Here is a 23,354-nt window from a genome sequence, read left to right as displayed (position 1 = left end):
CACAGGCCATCTAGCTAAAAGCTAATTTGCAGACCAAGTCCCTGAGACAAAACAAAGAGTATCAATTAAAAATACAAACAGTTAGACACAAACTTGAACATTAAAACATACAATGCATATAATACAGAATATTAACACTGGTAGTAAAGTGGCTCTAATGTTCACACACTTGATTGGATTTAAGCCATTGTTTTACTTTACAAGTAAATTGTTTTAGATCTGGGAGGGCTTTTAATTCGGCAGGTATGATGTTCCTGATCCGAGGGCCTTTTACAGTGAATGAGCTCTGGCAAAACGTAGTCCTACATTTGGCTGATCTACAGTCACCGCTGGCAGCGCCCCTTGTGGTGACGCCTTGGGTTTGATATTTTTGAGTTGTGTTACTTATGATCTCTGGGGCAAGACCATTAATACATTTTAAAACTAATTTTAACAAAGAACACTTTATAAAATTTTCAAAACTTAATAAATTGTGCTTTTCTTGAATTCTACAGTAATGCCATTTAATTGGCTTTTGATCCATCGCTTTTAAAGCTTGTTTATAAAGAGAAACTACACTTTTCATTGCTGTCTGGTTAGCTTGGCTCCAGACAGCGACACAACAGGAAACATGGGATAAAATCAGTGCATGAAAATATAATTTAGCAGCATTTCTTGATAGACAGGATCTTATAAGACGGAAATAATTCATATTAGTCCTAACAGTCTTTGTTATTTTCTTTATATGGGCATCAAATTTTAAATGTGAATCTAAAACCACTCCCAGATATTTAAATTCATCAACTTCATGGATTGGTTGACAATTAATTTGTACCTGAAAGCTATCTGTGGGTTTTTGTCATAATGAAAAGCACATTGAAACAGTTTTAGAACAATTTAAAGACAATTACCTTCGAGCCACTGAGAGACACTGACCATCTGCCTGTTCAGCAGCTCTACAGCCTTATCTGAGGTCTTTGCTGAGGCATAGATGAGCGCGTCATCAGTGTACAGCTGGCTCTCAGACTCTGTGCAGATGTTTGGGAGTTCACTGACGTAGAGACAGAACAGCAATGGACCCAAGATTGAACCTTGTGGTATCACCATTTTAAATTCACGAGAAGCCGATATAGTGCCATTGATTTTTAGACTCTGTATCCGAGACTCCACATATGATGTAAACCAGCTGAGAGCTTGTTGAGAAAAATGAATTTTTTTAAGTTTATGCAAAACTATGTCATGGTTTACAGTATCAAAGGCCTTTCTTAGGTCCAAAAACACTGCTCCAACCACATTCCCCTTGTCCAAACTTTTTTTGATGGTGTCCATTAAATAGCAAGTTGCCATTTGAGTTGAGTATTTTGGTCTAAAACCAAACTGTTTAGGATGAAAATATTATTCTGCTCAAGATAATCTATTAATTGTGTTGCTATGCTTTTTTCTATGGCAGCTATGTAGAAGTTTGTCAGTAGCTAAGGGGAGAGTCCAGTCTATTTGAGCTTCCTGAGGAAGAAAAGTTTTTGTTGAACCTTTTTCACCAGGTGGGACGTATGCATGGACCAAGTGAGGTCAGATGTAATGTGGATGCCCAGGATCTTGATGTGGTCCACCCGCTCCACCTCCTCCCCATGAATGAGGAGAGGGGTGTGTTCCATCCTCCTGGATCTCCTGAAGTCCACAATGACCTCCTTGGTCTTGCTGGTGTTCAGGACAAGGTTGTTGTCTGAACACCATCCTGACAGGGGCTGGATCTCCGCTCTGTAGTGAGTCTCATCATTGTCTAATATGAGACCCACTATGGTGGTGTTATCGGTGGTGTTTGTGGAATGAGTAGCAGAACAGTCGTATGTGAACAGAGTGAAGAGGGCCGGGCTGAGCACACACCCCTGTGGTGTGCCTGTGCTCAGGATCAGTGTGGATGATGTGGAGTCCCCAATTCTCACCACTTGGGGTCTGTTGGTGAGAAAGTCTCTGATCCAGAAGCAGAGAGGCAGGCAGTCCCAGTCTGGGGAGTTTTTGCGTTGGCTTGTCCGGGATCACAGTGTTAAGGCTGAGCTGAAGTCCACAAATAACATCCTGACATAGGTATTAGGATGCTCCAGGTGAGTCGGGGCTGTGTGCTAATGAGACTGCGTCCTCCTTTGATCGGTTCTCCCTGTAGGCGAACTGATGTTTGTCCAGAGTAGCAGGGATGATGTCCTTCGTGTGACTTAAAGTTAATCTAATTTCTCTTTGCATGGAAAACCTTGGAGGGGAAAAGTTCAGGTAGGCTCCGGTCCTGGAAAGTCCTCCAGGGGGGACCAAGAAGGCTCAGGATTTTTTTTATCAGTCCTGGAAAGTCCTTCAGGAAGGAATGAGGCAGCTCAGGGTTTATTATTGGTCCTGGAAAGTCCTCCAGGAGGGACTGAGGCAGTTCCGGGTTTATTATCAGACCTGGAAAGTGCTCCAGGAGGAACTGAGTACCTTCAGGGTTTATTATCAATCCTGGAAAGTCCTCCAAGAGGGACTGAGAAGGCTCAGGGTTTATCATCGGTCCTGGAAAGACCTCAAGGAGGGACTGAGTACCTTCAGGGTTTATTATCGGTCCTGGAAAATGCTCCAGGAGGGACTGCGAAGTCTCAGGTTTTATTATCAGTCCTGGAACATCCTCCAGGAGGGACTGAGAAGGCTCAGTGTTTATTATTAGTCCCAGAAAGTCCTCCAGGACGGACCGAGGCAGTTCAGGGTTTATTATGAGTCCTGGAAAGTTCTCCAGGACGGACCAAGGCAGTTCAGTGTTTATTATCAGTCCTTGAAAGTCCTCCTGGAGCGACAGAGGCAGTTCAGGGTTTATTATCGGCCCTGGAAAGTCCTCTAGGAGGGAATGAATAACTTCAGGGTTTATTATTGGTCCTGGAAATCCTCCAGGAGGAATTACATATGTTCAGGGTTTATTATCAGTCCTGGAAAGTCCTCCAGGAAGGACCGAGGTGGCTCAGGGTTTATCATAGGTGATGATGTCATTGACATTTTTCCAGGTGTTTCCAGGCTGTGATGTGTGTGTCTGTCCCTCAGAGACCTGGTCCTGTCCTCCCACCTGAAGCCTCTGGACCAGAAGGACAAAGACGGAGCTTCACGGAAACAACCCTGGAACCCCGTCGTCCCGAGCAACAACTGACATCCGGTCACACATAGCAACTCTGACATCATCAATATGTTGGGATCAATTTAAAATCAGATGATGTCACATGTTGATGTTTCTTTTTCAAACATGTAAACATAAACAACAACAAACAGCTTCACTTCTAATAAATAAACGTTAACATGAAGGCTTCAGTTATCATTCTGTCCACCAGGAGGAGCTCTAACCTGGTTCTGATGCTCATTATTCAGAGACTTTCTTCCTTCCTTCCCCTCATCCATCCTTCCTCTCCACCATTCTTTCTTCCCTCATTCTTCTCCTCCATCCCCTCCTCCTTCCTGCCTTTCCTACATTCTTCCTCCCTCCTTCCTTCCTGCAGGTATAACTGCAGACTTTGGTCAGTTTTTTCCTCAGGATTAAACCAGCTGTTGTTCCCATCAGATCATTTAATCAGTGGAGATGAAGAAGATGAAGATGTTGAAGAGCAGGGCTGGATTAAAAGTGCAGGAGTCCTTGGGCACACAGTGTCCCAGCCCCAGACAGAACTTCATGAGTCTCGAGGCAGACTATAAAAGCAGCATAACCATGTCAGACATGTGCGTCGCCGTGACAACTGAAAGGATGGACGATCTCTCAGTGTTTGCCTTTTCCACTGCGGATGCAACAGATGCTGAGGATATTCCCGTTTTCCTTTGGGATGGTGCGATAGTGCAGTGAGGCTGGAGTTCCTTCAGTCACGGTTCACTGGTCGAATCTGTGTTCAGAAGCTGTCGCTGACCAACGTGGGCGAATGATGAACTGGTTTAAAGTGGGCAGGTCAGGGCCCAAACCCTGACCAAGTAGAGATGCTATGAGCTGGAGAAAGCCCTCCTCTAAACACGTCCAGGGAATCTGAGAGAGCTAAACCAGGTTTATCTGGAAGGATTGGCTGAAAGATCTGGTCCAGGACCTGCTGGAACGAGGTTTTCCTGATCCAGACCTGATCCAATTCCTCCTCTCTTGATGTTCTACTTATGTCACGGTTTCTGGGTTTTGGTGGGTGTTTTGATCATGTTTAGGATTTTGGTTTTTGTCATGTTTAGTTCGGTGTTCTTGGTTTATAGTTATGTTCATGCTTTAGCTTTCAGTTTTGTCATGTTTGGTTTTTTTCCATCTTGTTTTCCTGTGATTTCTGTTCTGCCTCATTAGTTCACCTGGTCTGATTGGTCATCCACTTCACCTGTGTCTTGTTACTCCCTCAGTGTATAAGTACCCCTGGTTTTCTGTTGTTCCTGGTCGGATCCTCACCATTCATCATCATTTCACCCTTGCCTGTTCCCTCTGGTTTTTGTTATGTTTTACCTGTTCTGGATCCTGGGAAATAAACCTTTTTACCTGCACAGAATCTGCCTCCTGCCTGACTGCCTGCAATTGGGTCCTCACCTCCTCCAACGCCCGCCATTCATGACAGTAGGATCCGACCATACAAATAGACCCAGCAGGTTTGATGGCTTTTTGTCAATATTACGGCTCTGAGGTTGCTGACTGGTTTCCTACAGTGGGGGAGCCAGACCTGTGGTTTCCTGAACCTCCTCCTACAAGGTCCAGGAGGAGGAGGACGTCCAGGCACCGGGGGCGGCGGCCCCTCGAGATCATGACATCAAGCGAACTGGTGGGACTGCTTCTAGGACTGGACACGGAGCCAGAGCTGCTGGACTGTCCAGAGTGGTCGCCTTTCTGGGGGACTGGATTGGCGATAAGCCCCAGGCCACCGGGGCGGGCCTCGTCTCGGAGGTCTACACCAGCTCCTCGGTCCACATCTCGAGTGACGCCATCAGCTCCACGGGCACGGGTGTCGCCACGGGTTCCCAGGCCCACGCCTCCAGCTGTGCCTCCAGTTCCAGTGCCACAGCACCCCACGCCTGCTCCGAAGTCCTGCCCTGCGCCGCAGCGCCCAATGCCGGCTCCGAGGTCCTGCCCTGCGCCGCAGCGCCCGACGCGTGCTCTGAGGTCCTGCCCTGCGCCCGACGCCTGCCCCGAGGTCCTGCCCTGCGCCGCAGCACCTGACGCCAGCTCCGAGGTCCTGCCCTGCGCCGCAGTGCCCGACGCCTGCTCCAAGGACCTGCCCTGTGTCGCAGCGTCCCACGCCTGCTCCGAGGTCCTGCCCAGCTCTTCAGCATCCCACGACGGTGTCCAGGTCTTCTTCCCCTGTGTCGGTACCATGGTTGTCCACAGCTCGAGTTCCTGTTCCCAAGGGGGTCTCAGGTCGAGACGCTCCTCACCCTGCTCGAGTTCCTGTTCCCGAGGGGGTCTCAGGTCGAGATGCTCCTCACCCTGCTCGACTTCCTGTTCCCGAGGGGGTCTCGGGTCGAGATGCTCCTCACCCTGCTCGAGTTCCTGTTTCCGAGGGGGTCTCGGGTCGAGACGCCCCTTACCAGCTACTGGTGCCCCACCCAGAGATCCAGTCTGCCCGTCCTCCGCCAGAGATCCAGTCTGCCCATCCGCCGCCAGAGATCCAGTCTGCCCGTCCTCCAGAGCTCTGGTCCAAGCCTGCTCAGCGTCCGGTGATCTAGCCTGCCTGTCCTCCAGAGCTCTGGTCCAAGCCTGCCTGTCTGCCTGAGATTCAGCTGTCTGCACAGCCTCCGGGTCTTCCGCTGGAGGTTCTGCCCCGGTCCGTCCAGCCGCCTGCAATTGGGTCCTCACCTCCTCCGACGCCCGCCATTCGTGACAACTTACAACCCTATTTAAAGATGTCTTCCTGGCTATCAGTCCCTGTGTCCTCACAATAATTAACTCCTCTCTGCTGCTTGGTCAAGTTCCTGACTATTTCAAGAATGCTGTCGTTCATCCACTCTTAAAAAAACCCAAGCTCATTCCCTCCCTCTTTAGCATAGACCTATTTCACAGTTGCCATTTATCGCTAAAATTTTAGAAAAAATTGTTGCTAAGCAGCTTACAGCTGCTTTAGAGACACACCATATCCTGGATCATTTCCAGTCTGGCTTTTGCAGGGCTCACTCCACTGAAACAGCCCTGCTCAGAGTCTCCAATGACATCCTGATGCAGAGCGATGCAGGTCATTGCTCTGTGTCATTGTTACTAGACCCGACCTCAGCTTTTGACACTGTAGATCAGGCCTACTCAATTTGGTCCTACGAGGGCCGCAATCCAGCAGGTTTTCCATGTATCCCTGCACCAACACACCTGAGTCAAATTAGGTGGCTCTAACAGCCAATCAGGTTCTACACAATGACTTATTAATTTGCTGCTGTAGATCATCGTGTCCTGCTGGACAGGCTGAAACACTGGGTGGGGTTTCAGGATCTGCTCTTAAATGGTTCTCCTCTGATCTCTCTGGGAGGTTAGTCTCCGTGGCTGCTCCAAAGTTTAAATCCTCTTCTTCAGCTCTTGATTTTGGTGTTCCACAGGGGTCTGTTCTGGGTCCTTTATTGTTTATTTTATATTTGCTGCCTCTGCAGCACATTATCGGCTCTTTTAAAGATATTTCTTATCATTGTTATGCTGATGATATTCAGCTTTTTATTTCTTTTAAACCTCAGGATGTTTTTAAGATTCAGATCTTGCTTGGGTGTTTGGATGCTGTCAGGAGCTGGATTACTGTAATTCCCTCTTTACATGTTTAAACAAAAAATCGTTTGACCGTCTCCAGTTGGTTCAGAACGCTGCTGCAAGGCTGATAACTAAATCCCCTAAATTCACGCATGTCACTCCTCTACTAATCCAGCTGCACTGGCTGCCCATCTATTACAGTGTGCATTTTAAAATTCTGGTGTTTACCTATCAAGCCCTACATGACCAGGCACCTGAATACATCAGGGATCTCCTACAGCTCTACGTGCCCAGCAGGTCCCTGAGATCGAGTCATCAAGATCTGCTGGTTGTTAAGCCAACACGGCTGAAAACTAAGGGAGACAGAGCCTTTGCAGCAGAGGCTCCTGTCCTCTGGAACTTCTTCCTCTAAGCCTGAGATCTGTGGACTCCATGATCTCTTTTAAAAAGCAGCTAAAAACACATCTTTTTAAACTTGCTTTTATTTAGTTTTATTTGTTTTTATTCTCTCTGTATTACTGTTATTTAGTGTTTTGTCTTATTGTTAAGCACTTTGTGATTTTTACCTTATTTACTTACATACTTACTTTTCTTGGTCCAGTACCTGCTAGAGCGAGGAGGTTTTCCTGGTCCAGAATTCTTGCTAGAATGAGGAGGTTTTCCGGGTCTAGATATGATCCAGTTCCAACTGGAACAAGGTGGTTTTCCTGGTTCAGTTCCTGCTAGGATGAGGAGGTTTTCCTTGGACTAGATCTGATCCAGTTCCTGCTAGAGCAAGGAGGTTTTCCTGGTCCAGATCTTTTCCAGTTTCTACTGGAACAAGGAGGTATTCCTGTTCCAGTTCCTTGTAGGATGAGAAGGAGGATTCCCCGGTCCAGATCTGATCCAGTTCCTAATGGACGAGGAGGTTTTCCTGCTCCAGAACTGATCCAGTTCCTGCTAGAGCAAGGAGGATTTCCTGGTCCAGTTCCTGCTAGAATGAGGAGGTTTTCCTGGTCCAGTACCTGCTATAGCAAGGACGTTTTGCTGGTCCAGAATTCTTGCTAGAATGAGGAGGTTTTCCTTGGACTAGATCTGATCCAGTTCCTGCTAGAGCAAGGAGGTTTTCTTGGTCCAGACCTGATCCAGTTCCTGCTAGAACGAGGAGACTTTCCTGAACCAGTTCTTACTGGAACAAGGACGTTTTCCTGGTCCAGACCTGATCCAGTTCCTGGTAGAGCGAGGTGCTTTTCCTGGTCCAGTTCCTTCTAGGATGAGGAGGTTTCCCTGGTCTAGCTCAGACCCAGTTCCTACTGGAACAAGGAGGTTTTTACTGGCCCAGATGTTATCCAGTTCCTGCTGCAACAATGAGGTTTCCCTGGTCCAGACCTGATCCAGTTCCTGCTGGAACAATGAGGTTTTCCTGGTCCAGACCTGATCCAGTTCCTTCTGGAAATATGAGGTTTTTATGGTCCAGACCTGATCCAGTTCCTGGTAGAGTGAGGTACTTTTCTTGGTCCAGTTCATTCTAGAATGAGGATGTTTTCCTGGTCCAGTTCCTGCTAGAATGAGGAGGTTTTTCTGACCCAGACCTGATTCAGTTCCTGCTAGAGCACTGAGGATTTCCTGGTCCAGTTCCTGCTGGAACGATGAGATTTTCCTGGTCCAGTTACTGCTGGAAAATGGAGGTATTCCTGGTCCAGTTCTCTCTAGAATGAGGAGGTTTTGCTGGTCCAGTTCCCGCTAGAATGAGGACATTTTTCTTGTCCAGGTCCTGCTAGAGCGAGGATGTTTTCCTGGTCCAGTTCCTACTGGAACAAAGAGATTTTCTTGGTTCAGTTCCTGCTGGAACAAGGAGGTTTTCCTGGTCCAGATCTGATCCAGTTCCTGCTGGAACAAGGAGGTATTTCTGGTCCAGTTCCGTCTAGGATGAGGAGGGTTCCATGGTCCAGACCTGACCCAGTTCCTGCTGGAACAAGGAGGTTTTCCTGGTCCAGATCTGATCCAGTTCCCACTGGAACAAGGAGGTTTTCCTGGTCCAGATCTGATCCAGTTCCTGCTGGAACAAGGAGGTATTTCTGGTCCAGTTCCGTCTAGGATGAGGAGGGTTCCATGGTCCAGACCTGACCCAGTTCCTCCTAGAGCGAGGATGTTTTCCTGGTCCAGTTCCTGCCGGAACAAGGAGGTTTTCCTGGTCCATGTTGCTCCGGGTGCATCTAATACCAGACTGATCAGAGTCCTGAGACCGCTTTTCTGCCGCTGCTAGGTACATGAACTGGGACTGAACTAGAAGCAGCGTTTTGCTGACAGAACCTTATTTACGTTCTATACGTTCAGGTGCAACATGAAGGTCAGCAACCTATGGGTAGAGTGGTTGTCCTGCAGCCCAAGGGTTGCCAGTTTGATCCCGGCTCGGTGGCACTCATGTCAAGGTGTCCCTGAGCAAGGCACCAAACCCCTAATTGCCTGTGATGGGTCATGGTTAGCGCCTTGCATGGCAGCTTCCACCATCAGTGTGTGAATGTGTGTGTGAATGGGTGAACAGATATACATGTAAAGTGTTTTGGAAAAAAGCACTATATCAGTACAGATCATTTACCGTTTAGCAAGCTGGGAAATTTGTAATTTGTAAATAGCAATCCGAAAGAACCAGCGGCCTCATGTCTAAACCTAAGCGTAGCAAAGCAGACTACAGGTGGCGTACGTAGGGAAGACACAGAAACTTCCAGATTTATCAAAGCACTCATCCCACGCCTGTTTCCATTTATAAATCAGAATCAACTCTAAAGATGGCACATGTGAGGGAGCGCCTTGCCCCGCCACATGGAGGCTATAAAAGGTCAGGTGGACGCCTGTAATACATATTCATCACATCATTTCCATGATGGCTCGGGAGGGAAGAAGAGGGAAGAAGAGGATTTCTCCTGAATGTGGGATGGAGATCCTGATGGACTGCGGTGGAAAACTAGAACAGGTTTTATGTGGTGGGGACGGCGTGGTCATCACCAGGTCAGAAAGGTGGAGGAGGGCAGTAGGTGGAGTTGCTGTCAACGCTGTGTCACAGGAAGATGCCAGAGAGGAAGATCAGCTCATTTACAGCCAGGCTTTAGTTGTTTCCCTGCTCCAACACACACGCTTTTTAACTTTCAGATATCTTTCATTCCCGGTCAGGATCTGAATGGGAAAATATGATCACATCATCTTCCTGTTTAAAGCCAAGGGGGAAGCAGCACCTGCCAGGCCAAACTCTGGGCTTAATGTCCCATGCAGCAAACAGCTGAACATCAGCTGATGGTTGGACGACAGGCATCAAGTTACATGGAAGTAAATCACATCAACAATCAATAATCAATAATCAGGGGGAGGCAAGGGCAGGGGGGAGTCCCTTCCTCAGCATTGCCTGGTAACACTGACGCAGCAATGCAGCGGGTTACCATGGCAACAGCAGCCTCCTCCCGGCATGCAGCAGCCTCCTCCCTCTCAGAGCGGAGCAGAGCGGAGCAGCAGACGGACGGCAGCAGGAGCAGCAGCAGGAGGTAAGACTCAGACTCCTCCAGGGTGGAGGTCCATGGATGTTTCTGACATGGGGGAGAAGGAGGAGTCAGACTTTAGTAGAAATGGACTGTAATTTTTATTGCTGAGTCATGGTGAAGATTGTTTCTGAGCATGCGCACTGACACCTGCTCTCTTTTCTAACACTCCTCTTTGTTCCTCCACCCCCTTCTCTCCTCTCTTTCTCCTCCTCATCCCACTATGTCATGCAGGAGTAATGATGGATGGAGACTCCTTCCTTCTAAAAGATCAGGAGGAGCGAAGCATGATGGGAGGTTTGTTTGGCCTGTCAATCATTGATCAATATTTATCAATCTGATTCTCCTCACTGACTCCTCGTCATCCTCTGACTCCTCCCACTCAGAATCATCTGACACATTGTTCTTTCACCTCCTGTTGTCTCCTTCCTCCTTCCTCCTCCTCTCCTTCTCTTCTTCACTCGGCTCCTCATGATTCTCCTCCACCTCCTTTTTTGTTCTCCACCTTCACCGCCTTTGTCCTCCTCCTTCAGTTTATTTGTTCTCCTCCTTCACCTCCTTTGTCATAGTCCTTTACACCCTTTGTCTTCCTACTTCACCTCCTTTGCTCTCCTCTTTCAACTTATTTTTCTCCTCCCTCACCTCCTCTTCTCATGTTTCATGCTGTTAAAGGAGTCTCTCCACTAAAATATGTTATATATTCCTCCTATTCCTCCTCCTCCTCCTCCACAGATAAAGGGGAGGTGAAGGAGCGTAATCATGAAGCCTCGAAGGTAAAATCAATAACCTGATCACAATAATTGATGTTTCCAGTTTGTGTGTCTACCTGTGATAGAGAACAGGTGTGAACGTCAACACAACCCTGCTGTGTTTCAGACCTCCAAGCCAGCAGGAGGCGCCAGAGCTGCACGAATGATCTCAGCTAAGAGTACAGGTACTATCCACCTGGAGGACCAGGTCCACCTGGAGAACCAGGTTCACCTGGAGAACAGGTCCACCTTGAGAACCAGGTTCACCTGGAGGACGGGGTCATACATAGTTCCTAATATTTCCTGTGTTAAATGAAACAACCCTGATTCCCTTCCTCCTTACAGGCTCAGGTGAGGCTTTTACCTGAGTTCCATCCTATTTCCAACCCTGTAGATTCAGGTGGGGAAATTTCCTCTCAGGTGGGAGGATGACATCACCATCTCGGTCACATGACACTGTTCCCAACATGCTTTGTTAATACAGGATAATCTAAAACATGAGTATCAGTAGGAGAGTGGAGTCACAATGACCTGCTGCTAACACCGTTCTCCACCTGTGTATCTCACCTAGCTGTCTATATTTGTTTCACCTGTCTGTCTACACTTGTCCCACCTGTCTGTCTACACTTGTTTCACCTGTCTGTCTCACCTGTCTGTCACACTTGTCTGTCTCACCTGTATGTCGACACTTGTCTCACCTATCTGCCTGACCTCTCTGTCTACACCTGTCTCACCTGTCTGTCTCGCCTGTCTGTGTACACTTGTCTGTCTCACCTGTCTGTCTACACATGTCTCACCTGTTTGTCTCCACCTATCTGTCTCCACTTGTGTCACCTGTTTGTCTACACTTGTCTGCTTCACCTGTTTGTCTACACTTGTGTCACCTATTTGTCTACACTTGTCTTATCTGTCTGTCACACTTATCTGTCTCACCTGTATGTCTACACTTGTCTCACCTGTCTGTCTCCACCTGTCGGTCTGCACTTGCCTCACCCGTCTGTCTACACTTGTCTGTCTCACCTGTCTGTCTACACTTGTCTCATCTGTCTGTCACACTTAACTGTCTCACCCGTATGTCTACACTTGTCTCACCTGTCTGTCTCCACCTGTCGGTCTGCACTTGCCTCACCCGTCTGTCTACACTTGTCTGTCTCACCTGTCTGTCTACACTTGTCTCATCTGTCTGTCACACTTAACTGTCTCACCCGTATGTCTACACTTGTCTCACCTGTCTGTCTTCACCTATCTGTCTGCACTTGTCTCACCTATCTGTCACACATGTCTGTCTCACCTGTCTGTCTAACCTAGTTTCATTTGTCTGTCTACACGTTTCACCTGTCTGTCTACAAATGTTTCACGTGTCTGTCTACACTTGTGTCACCTGTCTGTCTACACTTGTCTCTTTCACCTGTCCTACCTATCTGTCTGCACTTGTCTCACCTATCTGTCACACATGTCTGTCCCACCTGTCTGTCTAACCTAGTTTCATTTGTCTGTCTACACGTTTCACCTGTCTGTCTACAAATGTTTCACGTGTCTGTCTACACTTGTGTCACCTGTCTGTCTACACTTGTCTCTTTCACCTGTCCTACCTGTCTGTCTACACTTGTTTCACTTGTCTGTCTACAATTGTCTCACCTGTCTGTCTCCACATGTCTTCCCTGTCTGTCATCACCTGTCTGTCTACACTTGTCTATCTCACCCGTCTTTCTACACTTGTCTGACTCACCTGTCTGTCCACACTTGTCTCACCTGCATGTCTCCACCAGTCTGTCTCCACCCTTCTCACCTGTCTATCTACACTTGTTTCACCTACATGTCTCCACCTGTCTGTCTACACTTGTGTCACCTGTTTCTCTACAATTGACTGTCTCACCTGTCTGTCATCACCTGTCTGTCTACACTTGTCTCACCTGTCTGTCACACTTGTCTATCTCACCTGTCTCTCTACACTTGTCTGTCTCACCTGTCTTTCTACACTTGTCTGACTCACCTGTCTGTCCACACTTGTCTCACCTGCATGTCTCCACCTGTCTGTCTCCACCCTTCTCACCTGTCTGTCTACACTTGTTTCACCTGCATGTCTCCACCTGTCTGTCTACACTTGTGTCACCTGTTTCTCTACAATTGACTGTCTCACCTGTCTGTCATCACCTGTCTGTCACACTTGTCTGTCTCACCTGTCTCTCTACACTTGTCTGTCTCACCTGTCTTTCTACACTTGTCTGACTCACCTGTCTGTCCACACTTGTCTCACCTGCATGTCTCCACCTGTCTGTCTTCACCCTTCTCACCTGTCTGTCTACACTTGTTTCACCTGCATGTCTCCACCTGTCTGTCTACACTTGTGTCACCTGTTTCTCTACAATTGACTGTCTCACCTGTCTGTCTACACTTGTCGAATCTGTCTGTCATCACCTGTCTGTCTATACGTGACTCACCCTTTTGTCACAGTTGTCTGTCTCACATTTCTGTCTGCACTTGTCCCACCTGTCTGTCAACACTTGTCTCATCTGTCTGTCTACACTTGTTTCACCTGTCTGTCTACACTTGTCTCACCTGTCTGTCACACTTGTCTGTCTCACCTGTCTGTCTAAACTTGTCTCACCTGTCTGTCTACACCTGTCTTACCTGTCTGTCTACACTTGTTTCACTTAACTGTCTACACTTATCTCTTGTGTCTGTCTACACTTGTCTCACCTGTCTGTCAAAACCTGTCTTACCTGTCTGTCTACACTTGTTTCACTTGTCTGTCTATACTTGTTTCACCTGTCTATATTTGTTTCACCTGTCTGTCCAGACTTGTTTCACCTGAGTGTCTACACTTGTCTGACTCACCTGTCTGTCTACACTTATCTCAACTGTATGCCTCACCTGTCTTTCTACACTTGTCTCACCTGTCTGTCTCCACATGTCTTCCCTGTCTGTCATCACCTGTCTGTCTACACTTGTCTATCTCACCCGTCTTTCTACACTTGTCTGTCTCACCCGTATGTCTACACTTATCTCACCTATATGCCTCACCTGTCTGTCTACACTAGCGTCACCTGTCTATATTTGTTTCACCTGTCTGTCAACACTTGTCCTACTTGTCTTTATACATTTGTTTCACTTGCCTGTCTAAACTTATCTCCCCTATTTGTCTACACTTGTCTCACCTGTCTGTCTACACTTGTATCACATGTCTGTCTACACTTCTTTCACCTGTCTCTCTACACTTGTCTTACCTGTCTGTCTATACTTGTTTCACCTGTTTGTCTACACTTTTCTGACTAGTCTGTCTACACTTGTCTCACCTGTCTATCTACACTTGTTTCACCTGTCTGTCTACACATGTCTCACCTGTCTGTCTATACTTGTTTCACCTGTTTGTCTACACTTGTCTGACTAGTCTGTCTACACTTGTGTCACCTGTCTATCTACACTTGTTTCACCTGTCTGTCTACATTTGTCTCACCTGTCTGTCTCACTTGTCTGTCTACACGTGCCTGTCTAGACTGGTCGTACCTGTCTGTGTACACTTGTTTTACCTGTCTGTTTACACTTGTCTCACCTGTCTGTCTCACCTGTCTGTCCACATTTGTCTCACCTGTCTGTCTACACTTCTTTCACCTGTCTGTCTACACTTTTGTCACCTCTCTGTCTTTACTTGTTTCTCCTGTTTGTCTACACTTTTCTGACTAGTATGTCTACACTTGTGTCACCTGTCTGTCTACACGTGTTTCCCCTGTCTGTCTACACTTGTCTCACTTGTCTGCCTCACCTGTCTGTCACACATGTTTGTCTCACCTGTCTATCTACACTTTTTTCACCTGTCTGTCTACACTTGTCTCACCCATCTGTCTACCCTTATTTCACCATACTTTTCTGTCTCACCTTGTCTGTCTACAATTGTCTTACTTGTCCTTCTACACTACTTTCACCTGTCTGTCTAGACTTGTCTCACCTGTCTGTGACACATCTCTGTCTCACATTTCTGTCTACACTTGTCTCTCTCACCTGTCTCTCTCACCAGTCTGTCTATACTCGACTCACCCGTCTGCTTCACCTCTCTGTCTACACTTGTCTCTCCTGTCTGTCTCACCTGTTTGTCCACACTTGTCTATCTGACCTGTTTGTCTCGACCTGTCTATCTACACTTGTCTCACCCCTCTGTCTTCACCTGTCTGTCTCGCGTATCTGTCTACACTTGGCTCACCTGTCTGTCATACTTGTCTGTCTCACCTGTATGTCTTCAATTGTCTTCCCTGTCTGTCACAAATATCTGTCTCACCTGTCTTTCCACACTTGTCTATCTCACCTGTCTGTCTACACGTTTCCCTTGTCTGTCACACTTGTCTGTCTCACTTGTATATTTACATTTGTCTCACCTGTCTGTCTCCACCTTTCGATCTACATTTGTCTCACCTGTCTGTCTCTCCTGTCTGTCTACACTTGTATGTCTCACCTGTCTCTCTACACTTGCCTCACCTGTCTGTCCAGACTTGTTTCACCTGAGTGTCTACACTTGTCCTACTTGTCTTTATACATTTGTTTCACTTGCCTGTCTAAACTTATCTCCCCTATTTGTCTACACTTGTCTCACCTGTCTGTCTACACTTGTATCACATGTCTGTCTACACTTCTTTCACCTGTCTCTCTACACTTGTCTTACCTGTCTGTCTATACTTGTTTCACCTGTTTGTCTACACTTTTCTGACTAGTCTATCTACACTTGTTTCACCTGTCTGTCTACATTTGTCTCACCTGTCTGTCTCACTTGTCTGTCTACACGTGCCTGTCTAGACTGGTCGTACCTGTCTGTGTACACTTGTTTTACCTGTCTGTTTACACTTGTCTCACCTGTCTGTCTCACCTGTCTGTCCACATTTGTCTCACCTGTCTGTCTACACTTCTTTCACCTGTCTGTCTACACTTTTGTCACCTCTCTGTCTTTACTTGTTTCTCCTGTTTGTCTACACTTTTCTGACTAGTATGTCTACACTTGTGTCACCTGTCTGTCTACACGTGTTTCCCCTGTCTGTCTACACTTGTCTCACTTGTCTGCCTCACCTGTCTGTCACACATGTTTGTCTCACCTGTCTATCTACACTTTTTTCACCTGTCTGTCTACACTTGTCTCACCCATCTGTCTACCCTTATTTCACCATACTTTTCTGTCTCACCTTGTCTGTCTACAATTGTCTTACTTGTCCTTCTACACTACTTTCACCTGTCTGTCTAGACTTGTCTCACCTGTCTGTGACACATCTCTGTCTCACATTTCTGTCTACACTTGTCTCTCTCACCTGTCTCTCTCACCAGTCTGTCTATACTCGACTCACCCGTCTGCTTCACCTCTCTGTCTACACTTGTCTCTCCTGTCTGTCTCACCTGTTTGTCCACACTTGTCTATCTGACCTGTTTGTCTCGACCTGTCTATCTACACTTGTCTCACCCCTCTGTCTTCACCTGTCTGTCTCGCGTATCTGTCTACACTTGGCTCACCTGTCTGTCATACTTGTCTGTCTCACCTGTATGTCTTCAATTGTCTTCCCTGTCTGTCACAAATATCTGTCTCACCTGTCTTTCCACACTTGTCTATCTCACCTGTCTGTCTACACGTTTCCCTTGTCTGTCACACTTGTCTGTCTCACTTGTATATTTACATTTGTCTCACCTGTCTGTCTCCACCTTTCGATCTACATTTGTCTCACCTGTCTGTCTCTCCTGTCTGTCTACACTTGTATGTCTCACCTGTCTCTCTACACTTGCCTCACCTGTCTGTCTACACTTGTCTCACCTGTCTGCCTCACCTGTCTGTCATACTTGTTTGTCTCACCTGTCTGTCTAAACTTGTCTCACCTGTCTGTCTACACTTGTCTGACCTGTCTATCACACTTGTCTCTCTCACCTGTCTGTCTGTTCTTGTCTCATTTGTCTTTCTCACCAGTCTTTCTACACTCGTCTCACCTGTCTGCCTCACCTATCTGTCTACACCTGTCTCACCTGTCTGTCTACACTTGTCTCACCCATCTGTCTACACGTTTCACTTCTCTTTCTACACTTTTCTTTCTCACCGGTCTGTCTACATGTGTCTCACTTGTCTGTGTATGCCTGTCTCACCAATCTGTCTAAACTTGTCTCACTCGTCTGTCTACACTCTCCTCACCTGTCTGTCACACTTGTTTGTTTCACCTGTCTGTCTACACTTGTCTCACTTGTCTGTCTACACTTGTTTCACCTGTCTGTGTACACTTTTCTCACTTGTCTGTCTACACTTGTTTCACCTGTCTGTCTACACTTTTCTCACTTGTCTGTCTACACTTGTTTCACCTGTCTGTCTACACTTTTCTCACTTGTCTGTCTACACTTGTTTCACCTGTCTGTCTACACTTGTCTCACCTCTTTGCCTCACCTGTCTGTCTACACTTGTCTCACTGGTCTGTCTACACTTTTCTCACTTGTCTGTCTACACTTGTCTCACCTCTTTGCCTCACCTGTCTGTCTACACTTGTTTCCCCTGTCTGTCTACACTTCTCTCACTTGTCTGTCTCCACCTTTCTTTCTACACTTGTCTCACCTGTCTGTCTACAATTGTCTCATCTGTCTGCCTCACCTCTCTGTCTACACTTTTCTGTCTCATCTGTCTGTCTACATTTGTCTCACCTGTCTGTCACACTTGTTCTTCTCATCTTTCTGCCTCACCTTTATGTCTACACCTGTCTGTCTCACCTACCTGTCTACACTCGTCTGTCTTACCTGTCTGTCTCCACCCGTCTGCCTCTGTCTGTCCACACTTGTCTAATCATTCTGTCCCACCTGTCTGCCTCACCTGTCTTATCTGTCTTACCTGTCTGTCTGTCAGAGTCAGTGGATGGTGTCAGCAGTCCAGGAAGTCGTTCACCTGCCAGCAGGTCGTCCACTCCCAACAGAGACGTGAAGAAGGTCAGACCACCTGTCTGTCTCCATCTGTTTTCAGCTGTCTCACCTATCTGTCTCCATCAGTCTATCTCACCTGTCCGTCTCCACCCAACCATCTCCACCTGTCCGTCTCTACCTATCTCACCTTTACATCTCCACCTTTCTGTCTCCACCTATCTCACCTTTACATCTCCACCTAGCTCATCTGTACATCTATACCTGTCTTACCTTATCTGTGGATGGTTCCAGTGTTTCTGTGGTTCAGCTTTTTCTGTCTACTTGACCTAAATTACCTCAGACAGCTTAACTGGTTCTGCTGCCTAAACTGGTTCTGGTGGTTTGGTCCTGCAGGTGGCGGTGGTCCGTACCCCTCCAAGATCTCCTGCATCTGCTCGTGGACCAACAGTCCCCCTTCCCTCCCATCCAATGCCGGACCTCAGCAATGTAAAGTCCAAGATTGGGTCCACCGAGAACTTGAAACACACACCTGGAGGGGGCAAGGTAACAACTGCATGTCCATGTGTGGTTGCAACGAAGCTTGCAGGTAGATCTCATCACTACAGCTCCTCCACAGGTTCACATCGTTAACAAGAAGCTGAATCTCAGCAGCGTTACATCAAAGTGTGGCTCTAAAGACAACATCCACCACAAACCAGGTAACAGATCTGTCACGCATGAGCAGGTGTGGTTGAGGAAGTGATGTAACTGTTCTGGAGGTGAACATGTCCAATTTGAGTTGAAGTACTGCTCTGCTCCTCAGGTGGAGGAAATGTGGAAATCAAGTCAGAGAAGGTGGATTTTAAAGCCATCCAGTCTAAAGTCGGGTCTCTGGACAATGTCACTCATGTTCCAGGAGGAGGGAAGAAGAAGGTACATGCTAACAAAATCCTAACATACTAGCAATGTGCTGATCATCACCTGGTGGTGTTTTCTTAGGGGGCGGGGGAGGAGGCGGGTCAGGCCTGGCAGGATCAGACCTATTGTGGGGCTTTGGTTGGGTCCGCTGTCAGAGCAAGCTTCAAATCACAACACAACACCAAGTAGAACAGGTCTCAAGAGAGGTGTGGATTAATTCAGATTCAAAATCAGACAACTTTTTTGATCCCAAAGGACATTTGCAGCTTTCACATTTGAGGTTGAGTCCAACTGGATCAGGCTCCGTTCCTCCGTGTTAGATGTGGCTGAGACACTCAACACTGTGTACAGTGGGGATGGGGGACTGCTGACCTCGACTCGGGACGTTTTGAGGTGGTGGAGGGAATACTTTGAAGACCTTCAAAATCCCACCAATATGTCTTCCAATGAGGAAGCAGAGTCTGGGGACCCTGGCGTTGGCTTTCCCATCTCTGGGGCTGAGATCGCTCAGGTGGTTAAAAAGCCAAACCCAGCTTCCCTGGTAAGGTCTATTCAGGGGTGCTTGAGAGGAGGGTCCGTCAGGTAATCGAACCTCGGATTGAGGAGAAGCAGTGTGGTTTTCGTCCAGGTCGTGAAACAGTGGACGAGCTTTATACTCTCTTCAGGGTCTTGGAGGGGGCATGGAAGTTCACTGAACCAGTCTACATGTGCTTTGTGGACTTGGAGAAGGCGTTCGACTGTGTCCCCCGGGGACTCCTGTGGGGGGTACTCCGGGAGTATGGCGTGCCGGTCCCACTTGTACAAGCTGTCTGGTCCCTGTACGACCGGTGTCAGAGCTTGGTCCACATCAAGACATCAGAATTGTTTCCAGTGAGGGTTGGACTCCGCCAAGGCTGCTCTATGTCACTGATTCTGTTCATAACTTTTATGGACAGAATTTCTAGGTGCAGCCGAGGAGTTGAGGGGATCCAGCTCGGTGGCCTCAGGATTGGGTCTCTGCTCTTTGCGGATGACGTGGTTTCATCGGGCCGTGATCTTCACCTCTCACTGGAGCGATTCGCAGCCGAGCGTGAAGCGGCTGGGATGAGAATCAGCACCTCCAAGTCCAAGACCATGGTCCTCAGCTGGATAAGGGTGGAGTGTTTTCTCCGGGTCTGCAATAGGGTCCTGCCTTAAGTGGAGGAGTTCACGTATCTAGGGGTTTTGTTCATTAGTGAGGGAAGGATGGAGCGAGAGATCGACAGGTGGATCAGTGCGGCGTCTGCAGTGATGCGGATTCTGCATCTGGATGGATGGATGGATGGATGGATGGATGGAAGGGTGGGTGGATGGATGGATGGATGGAAGGGTGGGTGGGTGGGTGGAGTCTCATCATGACGTCGTGGATTGTTACATCAGCCATTATCAGACTTTTTTGTTTACAGATTGAGAGTCACAAGCTGACCTTCAGAGAGACGGCCAAAGCTCGAACTGATCATGGTGCTGACATTATTGTCCAGGCTGACTCCTCCCCTCATTGCCTTAGCAACGCTTCCTCCTCTGGAAGCCTTAATGCTGCTGATGCTCCGCCCCTTGACCACCTGGCAGACCAGGTGAGGTATTTGCCTGTTTGAAACAAAAATCACACAAACTCAAACAATAAATGTGCTTCCACATTTTTATTCTTCTGGCAGGTGTCCGCCTCCCTTGCCAAACAAGGCCTGTGATTGGATGACCCTGTGCCTACAGACCCCAACCCTTTCTGTAACCAAGGAAACCGTCAATGGATAAAAGAAAAAATAGCCTTTTTTTTCTTTCAATCTCACAAATCCCATCAATGATTGGAGGGGTTTTATGGAAGAGATTCAGGCTGAACAGTTCAGTCCGCCAGGTGAGTCCAGGTGTTCAAATAGACTGAGATCTCAGGTTCCTCCAGACATACATGACCATCAGTTTTCTGAAGACAACTTAGAACACATTCTGGGGGCTGGGTGAAGCCATGAGACCAGGAGCACGGGACTGGAATTAAAGATGGCCGTGTTCCAGCTGCAGAAGCCCAGTCAAGGCGTTCAGAGAAACGTGACCAGACACTCTGTTTTTGTCCAAGTAAAAACATTCTTTATCGTGTCCATGATCATGGTTACATCCACCGATCCAGGACTTCTGTGTGCCCTGAACTGGAATGTCCTGGTATTTGGTTCTAGTATCGGATCCTGGTACCTGTTCCTGATAACTGGCTCTGGTATCAGGTCCTGTATCTGATCCTGGTAATCAGGCCCTGGAATCCAGGCTCTGGTAAAAGACATTGGTATCAAGGTCCTGTTATCTGGTTCTGGTATCAGGCTCTGGTATTGGAACCTGGTGACCCTGTTCTGGTATCGAGTTCTAGTATCTGGGTCCTGGTAACTGGTCTTGGTGCACCAGGCCTGGAGTTCCCTCAAAGAGATTCTGATGATGAGGTCTAAGAAACTTTAAGGAGGTTTCAGGTGGATCCTGACAGGTGGGGACTTCCTGTCATGTGAGTCTGAAGGAACCTGAGCTAGCAACATCATGCTAGCTGATAACTGGCTTGAACATCATAAAATCTCTCCAATCACATCAGACTGCAGCTAAAGTCTCTATTTCACCGTCGGTGGTTGCTAATGAATCATTGATCCCAGAAAACCAGACCTCCATGAAAATTACCCAGAATGCCATCTGATACCAAGTGCCAAACCTGTTTCTCTCTGCCTGTTGGCTGTTAAAGTGCTATGTACCAATAAAGTTTGACTCCAACTTGTTTGTTGTTGATTTGCTGAGAGACCAGAGAGGTATTTCACGAAGCTGGATCAAGGGAAAACCTGGCTTGTCTTTTTAAGTCTGTCTCATTTCAGAGTCCATGACTCTCCACCGTGTGTGTAACGTCTTTAATGTGTGTGTGAGGGAATTATTCCTGCTGATCTACAATAAAGTGCAAAGAAAAGTCAGCAGGTGAGGCAGGCAGTACTCTGTCTCACCTCAAGGGAGCGTAGTTGCATGCTGGTGGATGAACAGTGAAATAAGAAGCTCTTTTTGCTCTTACAATGTAAATGTCACTCCAGAGGAGTCGGTGCCTCACCAGCCATGAACCCACCGCACGTCGATGATCTCCATCAGCTTTCTTTGTTCAGCTGCTGAGAAAATGAAGCTCTCGGTTTGCTCTCTTTTCCTGCTGCTCCTCTTTTCCACCGTCAACTCGTCAGGGCTTCCTACGTTCCTCAGGACCTCCACATAGCCAGGCTATGTAAGCCTCGCTGGGATTAGCTCAGCTAGATGCAGCTGGAATGTGTTAGTGGAACGGATGAGCCTTAATTCAGAGCTGGTGTTAGTTCAAGCGAAGCTTTCCTGATACAGCCTGGCTTTCTGTAGCTACGCTGGTGGAATACCCCCCTGTTCACAGGGAAATCTGACAAATCCACAAGGCTGAAAGGAAATCAGAAATCCAGACGCCATTGAATGCATCAAGTCCAGCTTGTGAAACACTGCAGATTGAAGGATTAAATGTCCCAACTGATCAGAAATCAATTAAATAATTACCTTGAAATTGATTCCAGAATCTTTAAAAATTAAAAATCAAGATGAAAAGGGGGAATTAAAGGAGCCAACCGGATAGCGAGACATAGACCCGAGGAGCCGACCGCATAGCGAGGCGTAGACCCGAGGAGCCGACCGGATAGGGAGACGTAGACCCAAAGAGCCGACCGGATAGGGAGGCGTAGACCCGAGGAGCCGACCGCATAGCGAGGCGTAGACCCGAGGAGCCGACCGTATAGCGAGGCGTAGACCCAAGGAGCCGACCAGATAGCGAGGCGTAGACCCGAGGTTCCGACCGGATAGCGAGGCGTAGACCCGAGGAGCCAACCAGATAGCAAGGCGTAGATTTTCTGTTCATACCTGAAAAACCCTAAACCTAACCTCTGGATTATATCTGTCACAAATGCTCATGTTTGAGGTAAAAAAAAAAATAAAATGGTAAAAATAGTGTTGGAACAGGTATGCTTATGGAAGAAATGACTGGCCTGCAGGTTGCAAACATCTGCAATGTTCACAGGGATTAAAGTAAAAATTAAATAAACAAGACTGAATATTTCTGCATGCACATGCTGAATTAGCCTGAGCTAGTGTGTTTCTCTTCTTCGTGTTTAAACAAAAACTTGGTGACCAATCACAAGGAGATCCAGCCTTGGTTGCACACGTATTCCAGCTGTTTCTCAGGGAGTCAACAAAGATGTTGGTGAGAACCAAAAGTAATAGTGCCATGGAGACGAGCCTTCATAAATGCTCTAAATGCTTATGTGATTGACCAGTTAAATATGTATAAATGTGAACATGTAGCTATGATCAGATCTTGGCAGTGATGAGCTTTGTTGTGGGGGGTGGATGACCAGTTCTGCTGGGAGCAGGTCTGGTTATGACTCCATCGTGGCCTCGGTCATAGTTTATGGTGTGACCAGCTGGAGTGGCGGGACCACGATGGCAGAGAGAAGGAAACTGAACAAACTGGTGAAGAAGGCCAGCTCTGTTATGGGCCACAGTCTCCAGCCTGTGTAAGTGGTGGGAAGATGATGGTAAAGCTGTCATCAGTCATGGACAATGCCCCCACACAGGTGTAGTCCATGCTGGCATGAGCAGAGGAATCCTGGGTAATGTAGTTCCAGAACTGATGATCAGCAGACTGGTGTTGCTAAGTGC

At 47.5% G+C, this 23,354-nt stretch overlaps 1 protein-coding gene and 1 long non-coding RNA gene across 9 annotated transcripts; one reads left to right on the top strand and one right to left on the bottom strand.

Moving 5' to 3' along the window:
- The first annotated feature begins 10,088 nt into the window (after positions 1 to 10,088).
- maptb (microtubule-associated protein tau b) lies at positions 10,089 to 21,419 on the top strand. The gene is made up of 10 exons (XM_041967485.1): positions 10,089 to 10,164; positions 10,393 to 10,455; positions 10,891 to 10,931; positions 11,035 to 11,092; positions 17,755 to 17,834; positions 18,162 to 18,311; positions 18,385 to 18,466; positions 18,571 to 18,680; positions 20,090 to 20,257; positions 20,339 to 21,419. The coding sequence occupies exons 1-10, from the start codon at positions 10,089 to 10,091 to the stop codon at positions 20,369 to 20,371; spliced, it is 861 nt and encodes a 286-aa protein (XP_041823419.1). The 3' UTR covers positions 20,372 to 21,419.
- LOC121633920 lies at positions 11,853 to 17,590 on the bottom strand. 8 transcript variants are annotated; one of them, XR_006009142.1, is made up of 5 exons: positions 17,556 to 17,590; positions 17,059 to 17,373; positions 13,412 to 13,538; positions 12,028 to 12,176; positions 11,853 to 11,877 (listed from the first exon to the last, which is right to left on the bottom strand). It is a non-coding gene; the product is annotated as an uncharacterized LOC121633920 (long non-coding RNA). The 8 variants fall into 8 exon arrangements; XR_006009149.1 differs by lacking the exons at positions 11,853 to 11,877; positions 12,028 to 12,176 and adding an exon at positions 13,061 to 13,078; XR_006009148.1 differs by lacking the exons at positions 11,853 to 11,877; positions 12,028 to 12,176; positions 13,412 to 13,538 and adding exons at positions 14,320 to 14,341; positions 15,986 to 16,026 and having other exon boundaries at positions 16,887 to 17,373.
- Positions 21,420 to 23,354: the final 1,935 nt, after the last annotated feature.

The sequence above is a fragment of the Melanotaenia boesemani genome, chromosome 2 (genome assembly GCF_017639745.1).
Source record: "Melanotaenia boesemani isolate fMelBoe1 chromosome 2, fMelBoe1.pri, whole genome shotgun sequence".
In the NCBI taxonomy this organism is placed as follows: domain Eukaryota; kingdom Metazoa; phylum Chordata; class Actinopteri; order Atheriniformes; family Melanotaeniidae; genus Melanotaenia; species Melanotaenia boesemani.
The sequence above is the reverse complement of the archived record's forward strand: the minus strand, read 5'-3'. Positions and strand labels throughout refer to the sequence as shown.

Excerpts from the sequence above, each read along its gene's own strand:
- maptb (XM_041967485.1), top strand. The coding sequence starts at position 10,089 with ATGCAGCAGCCTCCTCCCTCTCAGAGCGGAGCAGAGCGGAGCAGCAGA. Across the intron at positions 17,835-18,161 it reads CCAACAGAGACGTGAAGAAG|GTGGCGGTGGTCCGTACCCC; the intron begins GTCAGACCACCT and ends TTGGTCCTGCAG. Across the intron at positions 18,467-18,570 it reads CAACATCCACCACAAACCAG|GTGGAGGAAATGTGGAAATC; the intron begins GTAACAGATCTG and ends TCTGCTCCTCAG.